Source organism: Cryptococcus neoformans, chromosome 4, assembly GCF_000149385.1.
Source record: "Cryptococcus neoformans var. neoformans B-3501A chromosome 4, whole genome shotgun sequence".
NCBI classification, from domain to species: Eukaryota; Fungi; Basidiomycota; class Tremellomycetes; order Tremellales; family Cryptococcaceae; genus Cryptococcus; species Cryptococcus deneoformans.
Window position 1 is genome coordinate 1,264,742 of NC_009180.1, and position 15,743 is coordinate 1,280,484.

The 15,743-nt window shown below is 49.2% G+C and overlaps 6 protein-coding genes across 6 annotated transcripts in view; 4 read left to right on the forward strand and 2 right to left on the reverse strand.

Moving 5' to 3' along the window:
- The window catches only part of CNBD4410 (hypothetical protein), a gene marked incomplete at both ends in the record, with an annotated part of 5,284 nt that extends 4,310 nt beyond the window's left edge, over window positions 1–974 (forward strand). The window contains 5 exons of the mRNA XM_770619.1: window positions 1–92; window positions 144–364; window positions 415–537; window positions 586–763; window positions 885–974. The exon at window positions 1–92 is cut by the window's left edge and continues 117 nt beyond it. Of these exons, the coding sequence (XP_775712.1) occupies window positions 1–92; window positions 144–364; window positions 415–537; window positions 586–763; window positions 885–974 (704 nt within the window). The remainder of the gene's footprint in view (window positions 93–143; window positions 365–414; window positions 538–585; window positions 764–884) is intronic.
- A 1,690-nt stretch (window positions 975–2,664) lies between these two features.
- CNBD4420 (hypothetical protein) lies at window positions 2,665–6,374 on the forward strand (the record flags this gene model as incomplete). The annotated part of the gene is made up of 5 exons (XM_770620.1): window positions 2,665–3,275; window positions 3,328–5,197; window positions 5,246–5,336; window positions 5,387–5,683; window positions 5,734–6,374. 5 exons carry the CDS (start codon window positions 2,665–2,667, stop codon window positions 6,372–6,374), a joined length of 3,510 nt encoding a protein of 1,169 aa, XP_775713.1.
- Window positions 6,375–7,239: 865 nt separating this feature from the next.
- Window positions 7,240–10,398, forward strand: CNBD4430 (hypothetical protein; the record flags this gene model as incomplete). The annotated part of the gene is made up of 6 exons (XM_770621.1): window positions 7,240–7,398; window positions 7,483–7,635; window positions 7,698–7,851; window positions 7,920–8,114; window positions 8,171–8,244; window positions 8,296–10,398. 6 exons carry the CDS (start codon window positions 7,240–7,242, stop codon window positions 10,396–10,398), a joined length of 2,838 nt encoding a protein of 945 aa, XP_775714.1.
- Window positions 10,399–10,611: 213 nt separating this feature from the next.
- Window positions 10,612–12,201, reverse strand: CNBD4440 (hypothetical protein; the record flags this gene model as incomplete). Its single annotated transcript, XM_770622.1, has 8 exons — window positions 10,612–10,678; window positions 10,785–10,820; window positions 10,873–10,948; window positions 11,002–11,149; window positions 11,204–11,316; window positions 11,364–11,509; window positions 11,563–11,719; window positions 12,183–12,201. 8 exons carry the CDS (start codon window positions 12,199–12,201, stop codon window positions 10,612–10,614), a joined length of 762 nt encoding a protein of 253 aa, XP_775715.1.
- Window positions 12,202–12,522: 321 nt separating this feature from the next.
- Window positions 12,523–14,242, forward strand: CNBD4450 (hypothetical protein; the record flags this gene model as incomplete). Its single annotated transcript, XM_770623.1, has 7 exons — window positions 12,523–12,566; window positions 12,638–12,651; window positions 12,715–13,178; window positions 13,234–13,408; window positions 13,464–13,723; window positions 13,777–13,968; window positions 14,024–14,242. 7 exons carry the CDS (start codon window positions 12,523–12,525, stop codon window positions 14,240–14,242), a joined length of 1,368 nt encoding a protein of 455 aa, XP_775716.1.
- Window positions 14,243–14,312: 70 nt separating this feature from the next.
- Window positions 14,313–15,432, reverse strand: CNBD4460 (hypothetical protein; the record flags this gene model as incomplete). The annotated part of the gene is made up of 3 exons (XM_770624.1): window positions 14,313–14,697; window positions 14,751–15,375; window positions 15,420–15,432. 3 exons carry the CDS (start codon window positions 15,430–15,432, stop codon window positions 14,313–14,315), a joined length of 1,023 nt encoding a protein of 340 aa, XP_775717.1.
- Between the last annotated feature and the right edge of the window lie 311 nt (window positions 15,433–15,743).

Sequence of the window (15,743 nt, forward strand, 5' to 3'; positions counted from 1 at the left end):
CGGCCTGGGAGCAGCAGAAGGGGCACTTACTCGTTGGAGGTGACATGAAGGTCGTAAGATTATGGGACGCTACCGTGGAGAGGCATCTTCGAGTGAGTTTTGGTCAGGTTTTACCCGAAACTGTCTGTTCATTACGTATATAGGATATTGCTACGCAAGCTGGATCTAATCTTACTGCCATTTCTTCTGACGAACCAGACGGCAATGTGTTTGTTGCAGGCTTTGGTGACGGTGTCGTTAGACTGTTTGACAAGCGTGCGGAAGATGCTGGGGAAGTGGTGTTGAGGACTTGGAGGCAGCATAAGATCTGGATTCAAAGTGTGCACTTGCAAAAAGGAAGCATGAGAGAATTGGTCAGTGGAAGGTCAGTTTATGTTATTTCGAAGAAACGCCGAGAAGCTGACATAGGTATAGCATGGACGGTGAAGTCAGGGTCTGGGATGTGAGAAAGCCAGACGAGCCACTATATACATTACCGCGCAGAAATGAAGGTCTAATGGCGTTGGCCGTGCACACTGGTGCTCCTGTGCTTGCTCGGTAGGTCATGGAAGGAATCAAAAACAATCAGACTGACGGAGACCGTAGAACCACGGCAATCACACCATATTCGACCAAGCAAGACCTTGAAATCACCGGCTTCAAGAATCCATTGCAGCCCCGGAGACTGGCTAAGATTAGTATCCCTGTGCCACCCGCGTATAACACGCCCAGGCATCGAGCTGTAGATTTTTTGCCAAGCTCTGCTTCATTGGTCTTCCATCCTGTGAGTTGTTTTGTTGACTTCATTGTTTCGGGCGGCGACCACTCCTGGTAAAGGTCGTCGCGTTGTCACGATTTTGTCACGGTTTCTTCAGATTAACTTTCCTGACTCGGGCTGCGTACAGGTCGAAATGGTTGTGGCAGCCGGTGGATTCGATACATCTGGCACGGTCAAGCTGTACAGATGTCCTGCACCGGATCTTCCTCTGGGGTGAAAACGCAAGGAATTCTCCAGGGCACATCCTCGTCAGGGGCGCTGATTACAACAGTTACAGTTAGGCATGCATGCACCTACTTAATGGGCTTCCTTCTTTATCCATGCATCTTTCCATGTCGCCCCTGATTATATACCACCAACTAAATGATCTGCGTAACCTGTCACGCATATCTCCCTTTGCCTGCTGACGGGGGAAGCCGAAGGCACAGTGCCTCAGGTGTCTTGATCTGGGCCGCGAAAGAAGTCGCGCGAACAGAGCAAGGAAGAAAGCGGGGAAGACAGCAGCTATCAAGAGGGGGAGAGTTGGAGGCGCCGGCAGTAAGCTCGTCTTGCAGTGGAAAGGGACGCTGACAGCGTTTATTAGCAAATCTAGAGATATGCCAGTTTCGAGGTTCTCGCGGACGCGTGCTTCAATCCACAGTCATATCCACAGCGTTGACCCAATACCTTGACTTAAGGGCATAAAGAGTGGCTCTGAGGAGGAGAACAAGCTTCGAGCTTCGGTCCATGACATAAGAGGGAAAAGGTAGAGAGATGTTTGCGAAAGATTTAGCGCAGGGCATGATCGGTGTTGGCTCCGGTATGGGCTATGGTTTTGCGTCTGTATATCCTTATCACCCCGTTTGCATGGCTACATCTGCAGGCAAGATAAAACCGAAGTCGATGGCAACGGTATGAGGGTCAGCTGCGACCATTGTCAAAGCTCGTCATTAGCGCCCAAGGCTAGCCTCTCCCTCGACGTCCCCTCAGCAACATCCCTTACCTCATGCTGGCTTCCGCTTTCACCTTCGCCTTCTCAGTCCACGGCCTCCACAGCAAGATGAGAAGGCAGGACGGGGATGGCCAGATTTCCCATTTATCGCGAGTGACTCGCTGTTTGGGTTTTTTCATTTAGCTTTTTTAGTTGTACGAGCTCTTTTTGTACTTGCTCGGGGTCAAACCTGGAGTCAGGGATGTAGAGACAAGGTGGCAGACATAGTAATAAATGGGAATTGGGAAATGCGAAGAATGAACAGCATACGGAACAAGAAGCATATGCATAACGCATATTAATAAAGGTGTTTTTGGGGTGCCGGGTATCGGTTCGGTGGCTAAACTCCACCAGCAGCCGCCTCCTCGTCTTCTCTTCTGCTTATTTATGACGGGATCGTTGCACGACATTTTTGCCGTAACAGAACATCTATAATCGCATTACTTGTATTCATTCATCCACTTTATATAATCACATCCACCTCCAACCACCTCCAGCCACCTCCATTTCCTCCATCCACCTCATCCACTGCATACGTTCCTTTCCAGCATCTAAGAACTCGACGATAATACCTGGTAAGTCTTCCAGCGATCTCCCAAGCCTTGGTCTGTCCCAGCCCTGTCTTGGCTCTCAAGTATTGCTAAGAGTCTATCTACCAATCACCATCCCCTGACCCTATCGTCCTCATCTCACATATTATGACAACATCCCTATCCTCGGTGATAGGGCATGGTGCATAGCCCTGCTGTGGACTGTCGGGCAACAGCATCAACAACGTTCTAAATTTTGATCGGCGGCTATAGTTAGGTGTATCCGCGTGATTCGACCCTACACAATATTCCCTGTCGACGTCGGATATCAGATCTGCTTCCATTATAACACGTTTTGACGACTCTTGCTGACACGCATACATAACAGTAACAGGTCAAGGGTCAAGATGGTGGTCACGGTCATTGCTCCTCACGATTTACATCGAAACAGTCCATCCAACGCTGCTGACGCTTTGAGCTCTGGCTTGTCGCCCATCTCCTTCGACCAGCGGGATCGTGGCCACAACACAGGCTACAAGTTGAGTCCTGAATCCAGTGCTGTAATATCTTCGCCACCGCAGCCGACCCACATGTCGCTCCCTAGACGGAGCGATACCTTCCCACCTTCCTTAGAAAGCGACGAATTAGACCATGCCGGCCCATCGCACGCTACGTCGAGACCCATACCGCCACCACCAAACCCAAGGAGACATCGGTCTGGGATTTTAATGTCGCGTGTAAGAGCAGCGAGTGGATCATCAATCAAGATGAAATCCGCAGTATCGGGAAGCAAGAGCCACGGTGATCTTATGTCAGTGGTCGAAAGGATTGACGATGATCTTGTTGAGGATGACGAAATGGAAGAGTTGGACGAGGAAGCTGATTTTGATAAGGATGAATCACTCCGGAGAAGACGGTTACGCGGAAGGAGCAATGATGGATGGAAGAGGATAGTTAGCGAAGGCGGCCGACACGAAAGCACAGATGAAGGTGGTGAGGCATCTTTCTGGGACAATTCGTAAGTTTCTCGTTTTCCCCTTCTCAACACAACCTAAACTCACCCCATGAAGCGCACGATACTATCATCACCTGCATTCACACCCGTCCTCCCGCACTGGCTCCATCACTGCATCCCCTGAACCTTCCCCCGTTGCCTCACACTCAGCTTCCCCGATTATCGTTCCACGCAGCTTGTCTTTGCCACAACACGGCATTGGTCCCCCATTGCAAGGAACTTCGAAATCTCTATCTCCAAACCAGCAATTTTTACAATCACGTCTACCTCCCACATTTCCTAATTGCCCCAATGGGACGGTTCAAGAAACCAATTTCCAAGAACACTTTTGTCCAGCAGCTATGGTATTCACTCCCACGACACAAGAGTGGAAGGACTTTCAAGCCATGCCCGAATGGAAAACATTGCATGAGTCGAAAGAAGAAACAAGTTTTAGTGGCGGCAGTAGCGAAGATGCAGCCCAGAACCAACATAGTCGGCACGCAAGTCTCGAGAGCGATTCTGACAAGTTCCTTTCGGCGCGACCTGCTCTTCGCTCAACGATCTCAGCAGAGTATCTGGGCCCCGAAGACTATCATACTCCTGATCCCGGTTCTCCATCTGGCAAGAGTGGTGAAATTGATGATTCTGCCAAACCATCATTTAAACCCAACATCATCTCAGCAAGCCCCATCATTTATCCCACAGACAGAATGGCGAGCTCGGTGGTACCATTCGATTTTTCGTCTACAGCTGAAGAGTCGCAACTTCCTGACGGTCGTATAATGAGCCATGGTGCTCTTGGGCTGGAAAACACAGCGCCAACTTTGAGCAGTAATGATCATGTCGTACGCAACTCTGACCATCCTCCCCCGCCTGTCAGATGGAACAGTATTGGCAATCGTGACTCATTGCGTGCAGTACATGGACCCGAAGCTCCGACCTTACCGCGTACTAAAACGAAACGTGAACTGGAAAGGGAGAAGCTATTAAAAATGGTGGACGAAGAATTGGAGGCAGAAAATCAACTATCGAAGAACGACGGTTGGGGCGGCGGCGTGCAACAGATTGGAAATGGGTTAGGGTTGGACCACGTGAAGAGTAACAGTACAGGTAATATACAATCTGTGAAGCTTGTTGAGGAAGAGAAAGGACCAATACCAGATGTGAGGATTGATCCTGATGCACTGGAGAGACCGAGTTCGGCCGATCCTTTGGAGAACAGTAAGCTTGGAATGCAGCCACCTAATCCGTTTGACAGCGGATTCGGCCAAGCTCAAAGCAAGCTCAACCAAAAGGCTTCTCTTTCCCCCACTCATCCGTTCAAGCCCTCGCCGCTCAATGCGGAGCCTATAGTGGCTGAGGATGCCCATTCTATTCCTTCAACGACTTCTGTTACTCCTCACGATACGACTCCTACAGGTGAAATTCCTCCACCGATTTTTCCCGAACCGCCGGCAACGTCTCTTGACAGTATTCGGGACTATGCTCGGGGTCTAGCGCCGCCTGGCTCACCTAGAACTGGAGACGCAGTACCGCCCAAGTCACCACGTTCTACCCGTAAAAGGGATACCAATCGTGTCAGTCTCGTTGCCGGTAGGGTGGTTCAACCCTTTACTCTTCCGGCATCGACCTCTCTTCCGGCATCCTCTAAGCCACCCGAAAGTCCTTCACTTCAGGCATTTTCCCCTTTTCGTTCACCCGCCCTATCCCGCCCCTCCAGCGCCACGTTACAGCATCATTCATTCTCAAGGCTTGATTCTACTCTCAGCATCGCACCCAGCACAGGTGTGCCGAGCGAATGCGGAACCCCTACAGAGGAGAAGGCCGGAGGAATGGGAGGACGTGGGATTGATGATTATGTTATTTTGAAAGAGGCTGGTAAAGGAGCTTACGGGCTGGTCATGAGGGCGAAATTGAAGGGGCCAAAGGGAGAGCCAGTGGGGGTAAGTATTACGGTGCTCGATTCGTTCTTGCGCTGATTGTTTCTGCAGGATGAAGTCATCATTAAATACATTATCAAAGCAAGAATCTTGGCAGATTGTTGGAAAAAACACAAGGTGCTTGGTCCGATCCCCGTCGAGAGTGAGTTCAAGTATGATGTATGAAAATAATCATGACTAACGAGCCCACAGTCCACGTCATGGATCAGCTTCGCCACCTTCTGTACACTCCACCGAAGCAGATGAATCCATGGGATCCTGCTCGTTCTCGGTCTGGAGCTACTAAGCCAGACGGAGCATCTAGATCCGACAATGAAGTTGTCTCAACGCTAGAGACGCCGGGTTCGCCAGGGTCTGGTTCAGAAAATGGCAGACTGTACACTTCAACTCAAAAGCATATTGCCGAAGAGATTAAGTCTTCGCCACAGAGGGGTCACCCCAACATCTGCAAGTTGGTTGATTTCTTTGAGGATAAAGAATTTTACTACCGTAAGTATGACTCTGCCTAGTCGTTGACAATATATTGACGCAGTCTGCAGTGGTCATGCCCTGCTTTGGCAATGGGATGGACTTGTTTGACCGTGTGGAGTCACAGCCCTCCGGCCTCGAGTCCTTCGAGGTCCGTTCGCTTATAGGCCAGCTTAGTGACGCCGTTCAGTTCTTGCACGCCAATGGCATTGTCCATCGCGATATCAAGGATGAGAATGTCGTTCTCGACGGGTCTGGACATTGTCAGCTCATAGATTTTGGTTCTGCCGCACATTGGAGACCAGGCAAAAAATGGGATACCTTTTCTGGAACTTTGCACTACGCTTCGCCAGAGATTTTGCGGGGCGAGATGTACGGAGGGAAGGAGCAAGATATCTGGGCGTTGGGCGTGGTCACTTATGTCCTTCTGGTTGGCGAGACGCCTTTCTCTGAGCTACCCGATGAGGTGCTCCACGGTCTTGCGCCCGATAGCAAAGCCTATGCTGCGCTGATGGATAGGTGCGGAGCAGGGCACGAAGAAGAGGGCGAGGAAAGTGATGGCGGAGGGAAGTTGCGTGATGCTGCAGATTTTGTGATGCGATGCATGGAGCCGGAAGTGGGAGACAGACCTAGCGCAGAGGTGCTCTTAGAGCATAGATACCTCAGGGGGAGAGATGGGTGGGTGGGTAAAAAGGGGTGGATCAAAGTTTGAAGTTTTCAGATGTAGCAAGGCAAAAAGTAATATCTCATATGGACCCGGGGCTCTGTCAATGCAGATTAAGCGCGAGGGTATTAACGTATGTTTCTATTAGTAGAATTGGTATATCTCAGTAGTAGCCACGGTCTATGTTTGTGCCATTATATCGCATGAGGCTATGCATTCACCATCTTCTCGATGAGACCGCATCTTGGGTTTTGAGGCGAGCGACGAGTTCGAGTCTCTCTCTAGCGTTACGTAATGGTGGAATGCCGATAAAGAGAACCTACCGCCGCCATTACGGGGCGGCTGTTGTCTGAGCCAATGGAAAGTGATTCTGGGGCGGCTGTTGTGCGTTTGACGGGGCGGCATGACGTAATGTGTTGACACCAGCTTCTTGGGGTCTCCGCTGCCAACCGGCCCCTGCTTATCAAGCATGTTCTTATCTCCAGCGGCCCGCAACTGATGGCACCGCTCAATCTCCAGCCACTCATGTGCCCGCACGCTTCCTCCGCATCAAGCATATCTGCATCTGCCTTCTTACTCGTTACCATCCGCCCTCACTTGCCATCTCCCCGCTCGCTTCCCACCTTGTCCATACTTTTCAGATACGACATCGTCCGACATCGGCCTTGACGTTCCGTCTTACATTTCATGTTCTGTCACGAAGCGGTCAGTAACAACAAGCAGAAATTGTACACGAATAATCAACTTCACACTCTTCTTTCCCTTGTCACTTTGTTCGCACAAGTGCCCTCACATTCCATTCATCACTTCTCAAACTTTCGTCCTGAGATTGCAACGACTGCTATTTTAACCTCAACTACGGCAATTTCCGATAACATGAGCTTTTAAGGTTCCAATATTACCCTATTATCCCATGCCAAGGACAGAGGAGACCCAGTACCCCGGCGCAGGGACACTTTATGTGTACTCAGCCTCCCCTCATAGAGGTATAAGTCCCTCAAGAAGCAATAAACGGCGACAGTCACCATCTGCGTGGGCTACTATCCCGACGAAATGGGAAGACATTGTGACGGTAAGTGCTCTAGGTCGCCCGTGCACATGCAGTGAAAGGCTGTTTTTATGTGTTGAAGAAAAACTCACGTATATGGGTACACAGATCAAAGAAGAGCCGGTGACGATGGCTACACCAGATAGTTTACTCCAAAATGGCATCGCCGAGTTCACGTATCTACCTTACTCCTCAGAAGGAGTATTAGGAAGAGGGAAGTTTAGCACTGTTTACAAAGTAACCGGGTCTGACGGAAACTATGTAAGCTACCATTCCAAATAATACGTATGCTGTAACTTACGCATTGATCTCTGTACTATCAGCATGCTCTCAAGCATACCCCTCTGTATCCCCATCACCCACTTATATCTGCTCGACTGCTGCGTGAACCCACTTTGTTGGCCGAATTGCCGCGGCATCCATGTCTTATTGGTGTGGAAGGCTGGGTTCGCACTGAAGGGCATTTCTACCTCGTCGGTGAGCCCCTATATATTTGACTGTGTACAGCCGGCGACAGCTGATAAAAGCTGATCAACGATTCATAGAGGAGTACGCCACCAACCATGTTCCACTTCCCACACACCCTCTTCCTATTACACCATCCAGAGCTGCCTACATTCTCGACCAACTCGTCTCCTGTGTGAGAGATACGCTGCATGAAAAGGGACGAGTCTGTCATCGCGATCTCAAGGGCGATAATATCCTGGTAGATGCTGATAGCGGAGACATCATCATACTGGGTAAGGGAATATGTACTAGACCTCCCCTCCCACTTCTTTGCTAACAGCCTTGCCAGATCTTGGTCTTGCAACCAGGTTTTCTATGAGTCAACCCAAATTGTCGACATGTTGTGGCAGCCCCGCCTTTCATGTACGTAGTCCAAGGACACATTTCCAAGCATACGTACTGATCTTTTCTCAGTCCCCAGAGATAGTGATGGCTCTCTCGCGACCACCAGGGGAAATCACGTATTACGGCCCTGAGCTCGATATCTGGTGCATAGCTCTCACTCTCCTTTCTCTACTTCTACAAGTCCGGTTTCCCCTCGGTCCAAAACATACATCTCCCTACGTTATGCGAGAACGAGCCATGGATCGTTTGCAAGAGCTCGACGAGCTCTATCCTCGTCACAGTCCTTGGAGACCAAGACCGTTGTCCCGCTCAGCGCGAATGAACGGATATGACAGAGCAAATACTCAGGACACTGACGTGGATTTCGAGAAACATGAGTGGAGAAGAGTACGGAAAGCTATGGATGATTTCTTGGACATTGATGGAGTGAGGCGAATGGAAAAGTTCAGAGCTTATGAAATCGGAGATAAAACTCGACAGAAGGTTGCGAGTTACGAGGTAAAAGAAGTGGAAAAAAAGTTCAAGTTGATTAATTTCATCCCTACAGAAGTCAAGTACACTTTACCCATTTTTCTGGAAGAGGAAGAAATAATCAAGAAGAAGACCGGGGTGATTTCATTCAGCAATCCCTTGGGCGAAAGTGAACGTCGGGTGAAGAGTTACATAAAATATCTCTTACGCTCAGCGGGCATACTGTATCATGTCCTTCCTCCACAGCAGATCTCAAATTCGGCGACCATGCCTACTCCTCCTCAATCATCTGATCCTTCATCCAGCCCGTCCTTTATTCTCCAGATCGTAGTTCCGCTACCGAATCAACCGTCATCTACCGCATCATCTACAGCTCCACTTAGTCCATCTTCTCTGACAGGCTGGTTTCCCTCTATCTTCTCCTTCCGACAGGGACTAAATAAGCCATCTGGCGCATCTCCTGCTGGCCGTTCCGTCTCTGTGCCACCAATCAAGAAGTCACACTCGCCTTCACCAGTTCTTCTTGGGGATAAGGCGGGCTCAAATAGGCGCGATAAGCTGTTGAGATGTTACATCAAGGTAGAGTTTGAAAACAATCAGAGATCGCCGCTATCTGACAGAGATAGGCGAAGTCGAGCATCTTCTGAGACTTTCATCTCACTTCGAGAAGGCTTAGACCTTACTACCTTACATCAAGTTAGCTTATCTTCCACCAATTCCACCTCTACATCTGCAACCCCTGCCCAATCCAACTCAACAGTACACACTACTCCTCGTCCAGCACATCCACAACGTTCAGCCTCTGCCTGTCGCCACCCTCAAGCACGCCCTCACCCTCGACGTGCAGCTTCTTTGGCGCCTGCTTCTAAAGACGCCTTGTCTACTCACCGTACAAACGCCGCTGTTGGAATGATGAATATGACCGTTCCTCCGTCTCCCCTTAGTCGGAACGTGAGCTTAGGCAGCTCACCATCCGACTCTGAAACACCTGCTAGCAGAATATTCAATCGTCCGCCCAGTCGAGCCTCGTCCATCTCTCGCAAAGCAAGTGGTGCTCGCCCTAGTCTTCTTTTGTCCCACGCCCACTCATCATTCACCTTACCAAACCAGTATCCTGCAAGGTTATCAAGCATCGAATCCAAAATTCACATCCATCTTTCTGACCAGCGAGCATATTCTGTCCTGGTGAAAGCGCTTGACATTAAGCATGATGGAGCCTTGGGGATGCACCACGGAGTTGGCGATCCTGCATTGTCACCAATGTCCGTGCGGCGGCCAAGTCTGGCGCCAAGCGTGACAGAAGGGGTGGAAATTCCTAATGGTGGATTGGAAGAAGAGTTGGAGTTGGAGCCAGAGAGAGGGAGAGCAAGGAGTAAAGATGATGGGTCGTCTTTATTATTTGGCTACAGGAATGGCAACGTACCGTCGCCTCTTTCACCGATCAGCACCAGCACCAAGTTGCCACTGGCCACAACAACGATCATCGATGCATTGACACCTGTCGATATACGTTTGGAGGGCAATGCTAATAGAGGGCATAGACCGAGAGATCATTTCGAGAAACGTGCGCCGAGAGATACGAGTAGAGGTAGAGGATTGCTGAACATGTTGTTTGGCAAGTCGGGAGATATAAAAGTGTCAAGATCTTCCAGTGTGCCGCCATTAGCATCTGGAGAGATAATGACGCCTCCCTTGTGGTGAAGACCGTTGTTTTTATTGTGTTTCGGTTTCTTCGTTGTTACAAATGTCAGTAGTACAATCGTTAGCATATATAGAAGGTCTGCAACATCCACAATGATTCTCCACAGGAAAACTAGATGCAAAAGGAGCATTATTTCATATCGCGCCTACACCACTGAGACACAATACTTCACAACCGAAGAGCGATTTTCTTCCTCACCTCCCGTGGCACACCTAATACCTAGGCCTCTCATCGTATCTGGGCCTCTCTTCTCGCCTTTCGTAACGACTGTCGCGTTCGCTACGGTAGTAATAAGAGTCGCTGAGTCAGACGGGGAAGAAAACATAGCGTTAAACGCTCGATCCAGATAGAGATGACGACACTGTCAGAGAAATGTTAAACTTACGGAGCACCACCGCTGCTTCGGTAGTAGTCATCGTATCTGGAGTACGAGTCAGAAGGAAATCTATTCGTCAGTGGCTTCCTTTACTTACCGGTCTCTAGCATAACGATCGTCATACCTTCGGTCGTCGTACCGGTCCCGACGGTCATATCTGTCACGCTCATCGTCTATGGTTCATTAGCTACTACGTTTCCCAAGTGTTTCAATGAGTATCACTTACAAGCCCGAGGAGGAGGTCGGTCATAGTATCGAGAGTCGTAAGACCTAGGTTGGTACGGCCTGTCATAAGAGCTGTGCTGAGGTCGGCTATCGGCCTTCACACCATGATATCGGCCAGGAGTGGGTGTACGAGCTCGACCTCGTCGAGCCTAATATAGCCGTCAGTAGATATCCTACTTACGTAAATGTCTCAAAGCACGTACATGAGCAACAGTAATGCTCTTGCCTTCGACATTCTGGCCAGAAAGCTGGTCAATTGCAGCTTGCGCCTCCTCCGGGGACTCCATCATGACAAAACCGAAGCCACGGGACTCCTCTGATACTTCATTAAAAATTGCTAACCCCATGCGTATCATAACTCACGAGAGTGGGGGTCAACCATGATCTGAACCTTGGCAACCTTGCCAATTTGGCTGAACAAATCTTCAAGCTGACGCTCGGTAACGGCACGAGATAAGCCACTGACGTGAAGGTTATTACCTTGGTTGACAGTGTTAGGTCCGTCACCGCTGCTGTTAGATCAGCAATATTACTTGCATTGCAGACATAACATTAAACCTACCGTCCCCTATCAGCCCTCTCAGGGGCCCTGGCAGGACTCCTACTCCTATCCCTTCTTGGGCTCCTGGCATCGTCACCTCGAGTTTCACGTCGAGGAGAGCTCTCCCTAGCATAAGAATCGACAGGAGCACCATTGGTAGCAGAGGAATCCTTCCAGACTGTCGAACAAGAGTCAGCCGTCAGTCGGGTCGGGTTAGGCGGGTATATATGGTTGAAACGTCATGAAGCGGAAAGTGGCAGAATTGCGGGACCGCGGCGAGAGTAGAAAACTGATGGTACAGATATCGAGCGCTTATGCTGATCATGAAAAAGAAGACAGCGGCCTTGAACAATCATGGCTGCCTCATCGTATATCTGAGCGCTAGCCTTCAACCGGCATGTTGCAAGACTGGTTTCTCGACACCCCTCTTCGGGTCTCATGACAGATCGCATCAAAAAATATCCTGATTGTGCTGGTACGATTGTTGCGGACCATTGAGAGAATCGAACACGACGAAGGCGCGAACTATCAAGACTCGACAAGGCGGCAAGCGCGGGAGCGTTGTACGCGGAAATGGGGGTTGGGAAGCGAAAAGCCGCAGGAGAAAGCTGATAATAGACTGGGCTGGAGTTTGGACATACCGTCGTTGGGGTCGGACATTGTGGTTGCGAATATGGAGATTTAGTTGATAGAAAGAGAGATGATGGTCAATGGGAACATTCACGAGAGAGAACAACGGCTGTGACGACCAAAAGCGCGGGAATATACGGGAATTCAGCTCGTGGCAGAGATCGGGACACCCCCAGATGCCGGCAGTCAGCGTACAGTAAAAGCCAACATAAATGATAATAATAGCGACAGGCGACGATGCCTGTGCGAAGTCAGTAATAATACATGTATGAAACACTGCTACTGCCTTGCTGTAAGAATGATCATATAAGGGTAGGGTCAAGACAACGATATACATAACAGCAAGCAAGTATGCCCAGCAACTCTCCTTACTTGCCCATCCTCTGGGCCTGTATGTGAGTTTGCTCACCAGTTGCGCCGGCTCTCGGATCTGTGCAGACGCTGACCTTAGAACAACGGCAACAAGCTCTTCCTGGTATTGTTAGCTGCATACCTTCTATTGACAACTCTGTTGAAAAACTGACATGGTTCGTTCCATTCTAGATGGATTTCATCTTTCCGAACTCAATTTCCCGGCCCTCTCTTTAACGTGTACCTCGCCATCCAGCTCCTCACTCATTCCCCAATGCCTGTACCTTTCAGAATCACTATACGCTTTCACAACCGCCATATTTACAGTTGGCGGTCTTTTAGGCAGTCTATCAAATCCTTGGATCGTGTCCAAGTATGGATTGAAAGGAGGTATATCTTTGACAGGATGGATCAATCTCTTCGGCGCCACCGCAATGACTTTAGCTCCGCATTGGATCATTCTGGCTGCAGGACGGTTCGTTACTGGTGTGTCCTCAGGTCTCGCCATTTCCCTTGTTCCTCCTTATCTTTCGATTATTGCCAAATCGTCGAAAGAACTAGTCCACAGGTCCGGGCAAATCGGGACAATGAACCAAATGGCTATCGTTTTGGGCATCTGTTCCGCTCAGGCCGCAGGATTGCTACTAACGGGTGAGGTAAGGGATTGCGATGTTATTACCATACATCGCGCAGGCTGAACCATTTAAGCAGAAAGGAGATGTTCCTGGTAGCTGGCGATACGTTGTTTCCATCTCAGGCTTTATATCGGTGCTTCAAATCCTCGCTTCTCAAACGATCTCAGTGTCTAGCGAAGAGCATAGCAGACCTACCCAGTCTTCAGCCTTCGATCCAGAATCTGAGTCACGTCCTCAATTACATGATGAGGGTAAGCCCAATTCATTTGCATTTGTATCTGACATGTACCTTTAATCAACTTATAGCAGCATCTCCTCTTCTTCCGTCTTCACAACAAACAGTCCAACTCAATTTGCGTCAGATCCTTTCCAATCCCTCTCTCCGAGGACCATCCCTTTTGTGTGCAGCTATAATGGCTCTCCAGCAGCTTTCTGGGGTTAACGCCGTTATGTTTTACTCGACTCCTGTTTTAAGACCACTTCTACCTACGTCGGTAGGACTTGTAGGTATCGGGATTACAATCGTAAACGCAATCATGACGGTGCCTGCCATGTTATTGATGGACGTAAGTGCAGTAGATAGTGACAAAAAGGGAACCATGAACTAAACGCAAGATAGTACCTAGGACGTAAGGTTCTCATTCTCGCCTCCATCATCGGCATGGCAGCTACCAGCATACTTCTCGCCATTGGCCTTAATGGCCACCATCAAATAATGAGTGCCATCTCTATTATAGCTTTCGTTGCCTCGTTCTCCATTGGCTTAGGACCAGTTCCCTTCTTACTGATTTCCGAGCTAGTGCCTCCTCCTGTGAGTGCTGCTGTCTGCTTTGTCGCAGAATCGCAGCAGCTGATTAAATCATTAGGCCGTGGCGGCCCTTTCTAGCTTGGCTGTCTCCACCAATTGGGTGACCAACTTCTTCGTGGCTCTTTTCTTCCTACCTCTGCGAGACCTCCTATCTTCCCCACCCGACCCACGGAGTCCGGAGTCCGGGAGGGAAGGAGAAGGGAGGGTGTTTTACATGTTCACTGCCGTGTTATTGATGGGTGGTATAATGATTGGGAGAGGCTTAAGGACAAATTGATATGTTTTATGACCCGGAGGATCTGTCATATCATGATTGTGGCATGTAGATATGCATACAACATCCATTCTTACACTCTAAAAGCAGTGACCGACTTTCTCACTTCTGCACCCCCTGCTGCCGCAAATCCAGTGCCTTCCTTGCCGAGCGGTATCCTTCCTTCCTCCTCAACTTTGGCTTCACAAACTGAACATCTTCCTTGTGGCTTGACGATGGTATCTGTACAGGTCTGACATATCACATGTCCACATACGAGTGGATCTTCTCTGTCCTTTTTCTGCTTCTTCTTTTTTCGTCCATCCTCACCACCGATGTCAGTGGAAGCCAAGGGAGAGCGGGATGAAAGAAGGAATGAGGTATTCGCATTGGAGAGTTCTTTGGAACATGAAGGGCAAATAGGTTTAACTTTGGAATTGGGTGGATAAGTTAAAATGACGGGGAGAAGAGTTTTGCGGCTAATCAAACGTCAGAATGGATCAACATGAAATGGATTATGTAGACGACATACGATATGGGATGAGGTTGAGCACCAACGTGGCAAAGAGTTTGTAGTTTAATGTCTTTCATCGGTCCCATTTTTGCTTCTGGCGTCAAACTTGGCAACCAAAACGCGGCAAGCTTTGCCTTTCTAGCCTCGGTTTGTTCCTCCTCTAGTACCTTCATAGCCTTCTCTTCTGCTTCTCTCGCAACTTTCTCGACTATGCTCTCGTCAAGCTTGAACTTGCTCCCCACACCATTCTCTCCCTTCTTCTCTGCTTCTTCATTCCTCACGATCCCTCTCCCACCTGTACTCCCGAGGGCCATTCCCTTTTCAAAATCTTGAACAACCCGCTCTCTTGCCTTCGCTTTAGCCTCCTCCCTTTCAGTTCTTTCCCTCTCCTCCCATCGTTCCATCTCACGTTTCTGCGCTTCTATGCTTGCTTTTTGACTGATCAGGTTTGACAAGCAGCATTCTCGGCAGTAGATATGGCCTCTGGAACAAGCTACTGGATCTGTCACTTGCGAGAGGCAAAGATAACAAGCGTCTAGAGGCTTGAATGAGTCGCCGCCAATCCGTCGAGCGGCCCCGTCTTTACGAAGAAGGGATCGTTCGTAGTGAGTGAGGGTAGATTGAGTGGTGTTGTTTTTGGCGTCTGAGCCGAATTAGGTGTGTTCTGTATGTATCTTGGAGACTTACGTGATCTCGTCATTTTGGCTCGGAGCTTTGCTGGGTTTTATAGTTGTGCAATAAGAGGATACAGTTACGAACGAGCAGCAACAACAAGCGACAAGAAGTGACAAGAAGCGACAAGAAGCGAAGAAGATTAATAGTTGTAGTACATACTAGTAGTGGATATTATTATGTAATGTTATTTGTGGTTGTGCAGCAAACTTCGCTAAACCGAGGCTTTTGACTATTTATTAATTAAAAGTGTTAGAAACATGGTGGCTCGGTGTGCGATCCGTTGTCTCATCTCAGCGGAATTCAAAAGTCACAGGAAAGTAATAGTAGTTGCAGTTG